This window comes from Ceratosolen solmsi, unplaced genomic scaffold (assembly GCF_000503995.2).
Source record: "Ceratosolen solmsi marchali unplaced genomic scaffold, CerSol_1.0 scaffold11, whole genome shotgun sequence".
Classification (NCBI taxonomy): Eukaryota; Metazoa; Arthropoda; class Insecta; order Hymenoptera; family Agaonidae; genus Ceratosolen; species Ceratosolen solmsi.
The window spans coordinates 8,163,338-8,167,718 of record NW_011948416.1 but is presented as its reverse complement, the minus strand read 5'-3'; the positions used below and the strand labels follow the sequence as shown (position 1 = coordinate 8,167,718).

General features: G+C 28.2%; 1 protein-coding gene across 1 annotated transcript in view; it reads left to right on the top strand.

The window, feature by feature from the left end:
• The window catches only part of bbg (PDZ domain-containing protein big bang), a 188,965-nt gene that overhangs the window by 4,879 nt on the left and 179,705 nt on the right, over window positions 1-4,381 (top strand). Inside the window, 2 exon segments of the mRNA XM_011496106.1 lie at window positions 18-857; window positions 3,364-3,458. Coding sequence (XP_011494408.1) covers window positions 18-857; window positions 3,364-3,458 — 935 coding nt within the window.

Below are 4,381 nucleotides of genomic sequence, written 5' to 3'. Positions count from 1 at the left end.
CCGATTCCCGGAGTCAGAGACTTGAGTAACGTGTCGAGGAGGCGCGACAAGACGCTCGGTAACAATGAAGTTTCTCACGCAATTGACAATTTTAATGACGTTATTGACGACAGGGAGGAAGTCATCGCGGATGACGAAGATAAGCCGAGAAGCTTGGAGGAGACGAGCGACATCGAAGCTAAAGAAGAAATCGTGGCCAATGATGAGAATGCGAGGGGAAATGTCGAAGAGATCGAGCTGCAATATAAGACGAACAAAGTGCTGGAGATTGTCGAGATGAAGAAGGCGAAGGCTATGATGCTGCAGAAGGAGCCCTCGAGGACCTCGGAAGATTGCGAAGTACCTGTAGGAGGGGCGAATGCTTCTGCTTACGACGATAGTCCGCAAAAGAGTTACGCGATCGATGTGGTGGAGATGACTAATAGTGTTAATAGTAAGGGGATCGCGGACACGAGCACCTCCAGCCCAGTTGCCATTGAGCTCGAGGACGTCAGCGATGACGAGGGGGGCAGAGTTTCAAACGAGGCGAAGGAAAAGAAGGAGACGAACGAGAGGAACGGGATGAATGAGATGGTGGATGTGGGGGAGAAGGACGAGATATACGAGGATACGCCTGTAATCGACTTTGAGCTAAGAAAAGTTGCGGGGTACGGGTCGAGTGAGATTGATCGGCTCGACGAGGAGAGCGATGAGGATACGCGGTTTTTTCAAGGGATGAAAAACCAGGCGACTGACGATATTGACGGTGATGAGGATGATATGACTGACGAAAGCGATGACGACGATTACTATTGGCAGAGCAATTTGGCGACTATTGGCGAAGAGGAAGAAAACAATTCGTTGGAATACGACAATGCGTATGTTTCAATATCTCGATATGTTTAGTAATGGTTGCAAGCCATTTTATGCAATTGTTGAAGAGCAGAAAGGAATTGCGAACGTCTGGTCGAGCCGCTTATTAATGCCTGTCATTTACGTAAATTGCTATTTCGCGTTAGGTTACAATTATTTAAAAAAAAAAAAAAGTATAAGATTAATTTTTTTGATAAATGTACTGTAGGTATTCATTACTATAAGCAATTATAACCGATGATCTACATCATTATATCATTACTGTAACCGGGAACTTATAGTTTCACGAGTAATTATTTAATTTGTAAAATTAACTGCTATAACGGCATAGAATAATGATACACAAACACGCGCGCACGCACGCACGCACACGCACACATATAAAAGAAATTTTCTACCGACCAATTAAAACATGGAATAAATTCAATCACTGATTCGATATTAATTAAACTAATCCATCACCTCACTCATTCTCTACTCTCATAATTATATGAGTTCAAAGTATTTGACAATTAAAAAATATGTAATTATGCTACAGAATATCATTTTCAAATACTGAATTATATAGGATTTATTTTATCGGTATTATTATATAAATAAGTCATTATTAACAATGTATTTTTGTAATTTTTAGATAGAGTAAAAATATAAGTATCATAATTTTTTTATTTTTTTTTTTTTTTTTTTTTTGTTAAGTATCAGTAAACTATTTAATTTATATTTATTAAGTTATTTATTGAACGTGTTTAAAATTATGTACTTCGAACGAATTTGTATAGTGTAATTATGGTAAATTATCCATCTGCTGTGAAATTCAGAATTATTCGTAAATAATATAAACTTTTATTTCTAAAAGGAGTAAAATGATATAAAAAATAACATTTATAAATAAGTTTAATTATCTACTGTTAAATTATGAACTATATGTGTTTTTATTAATATAAAATTCTATTAGAGTTAATAAAAAATAGTTGAACATGATTCAAATATTATTTTCTCCACTTCTATTAACGTTTTTTCATTATTAATAAATGGTCGAGGACGAATCAGTATATTAATTATATGCATTAATGAAATATTAATAGATATCTTTTGTTAAAAATTCATTAAAATTAAGGCGCTGAACTACTTTTCTGCAATTCGACATTTTTATCATTTGAGAATTTTATAAATTTTTTTTTCAAAGTTTATTTGCGTAATATTAAAAAATTTCACATATTAGTTACTAGTTTAAATTAAATGTTGATGAGTTGTATTTAGAAGAAAAGGAATTTTCCAGTTTTCTGCGTAATAATAATGCCGATAAAGTCATTTTCTGCAAAAAATTTATATATATTGTGTAAAAAGCAAATTAAAATTTGTATTAAATTTTCGTTTAATTCTCAAATTATGATGAACTGGTTACAATAATTCAAGTAACATTCGATGAAAATGATCTATAACAGTTGATAGTAATTAGATGAAAAATTCTTACACATATGAAAAGTTCGTGTAATGATATCTAGTTAAATAAAAAATATTTTATATTTTATATATTTACGAGCAATGTATATATGTATATATATATATATGTATATATTTGTTTACTTACACTTTAACATATAAATGTAAATAATATTAAGCATATAAAATTTTTTAGATACAAGACAGAAAATGTTGTGTCAAACGTTCATTTTGAACTACAGAAATATTTGAACGGAATTGTAATAAGAACTAGAATAGAATTTTATAACAAGATTCATCTATTAATTTATTCATTAATTCTGTATTTAATAAGCTAATAGATTTACAAATTATCATGAAATTGTAGTAAGCGTTGAAAGTAAAATTACAACTTCCAATAAGCTGAAGAGTTTTATCATATAGTTATTAAAGAACGGAAAACATGCGTGAAAAAATATTTATAAGCCTTTATCGACATTAAAGAGTTTACTTTTTCAATTTAAACATGCAAATAGCCACTTTGATACTTTCGGTACGTAAATACAATTCACAATTTCATTGCAATTACTTCATTGATTACATTTGGAGGTAATCAAATATCAAACGTCTTATATTAAATATTAAATAGCTAATATCTTCGAGGATACTTAACATTATTTTATAAGTAAAAATGTGGTTCGTAAAAGTAATAAATTAAAATTTAGAGCAAATAATTATAATTTATTGCAACTACATAAACTTCTAATTATCTATTGTCGATAACAGAAGAAGCTTTTCTCTATAATTTCGTAATCATGCACTTCCTAGTTGCTACATAATTATATAAAATTATCAAGGACGTTTTAGAATTAGGTCAATATATTAAAATATCTATTTATCTTTAAATAATAACGACATTAAATTGCTACGTTATTATCATAGGTAGGTGAACAAATATATATTATTGTTAGCATTGTAAGAGAAATATATATGTTTACTACAAATATATAGTAAAATGATTCTTAATAAAGAATATTGCATATTAAATATTTAATTATAGTAAAAAAACTAACATTTTTATCATTGTAGCAATGAAGATCATCTTCCTGCTTTGAAGTCAACTGATAATCTGCAAATTATTGAGCATATGATTGAAAGTGCACCAGGATACTTGGATGAAAATGGTAAGTTTTAAGTCTTATAAAGTTTTAATTTACTTTCTTCAAAACATTCAGAACTTATAATAAATGTGCTTCCTTACTCAATATTAAAAAAAATATATATTATGAGATAAATAAACATGATATACTGTCTCATATTTGTAATTTGAGATTTCTGAAATAATGAAAACGATATTTTCTGCCATGTCAATTACTTTTATGTCAATATTATTTTAAAGGAATTAAATGTATGAAAAGCTGAAAATAAAAAATTCTATCGAAACACAATATTCTCTTATATATGTTATGCATAGGAAAAGCTTCATCGTTTCATATAATTTCTTCTAATATCGCTTCATTCATTTAAAGCGGCAAGTAAAAAAAATTTTATTTAGACAGACAATAGAACGAGAAATATCCCTTTTTCTAATGTATTTCTAATAATTTCAAAAACAATAAGAATTTAACTCAAAGGCCGATTACAAATCAAGAGATTATTTCATTTATATATATTATTAAGTAGCGTAATTATTAAATTGTGACTTATCTATTAATCAGTGATTCAACTAATAATTTAATTTAAAATATTACATTACTTTTATATTTAAGATGCAATTATTATTTGTCCGTATATTTATCAAATAATGATAGATCGTTGTATTTAAGACCTTATTAAGTAGATCGTTGCTTTTAAGTTTTACAAATTTACAAAATTTCAAAAATATTTACTTACTGGTTCGACTGGTGCGGAAATTTCTCTTACACCGTCAAACATTATTTGTAATATTTCGTAGATATCCTTATATGAAAAGAAAATTTTTGTTTTTTTATGCATTTTTAATCAATACTACCTTACTTTTAAGAGAAATAATACAGTAGTGTTGAATAATAATAATAATAATAATAATAATAATAATAATAATAATAATAATAACAATAATAATCAT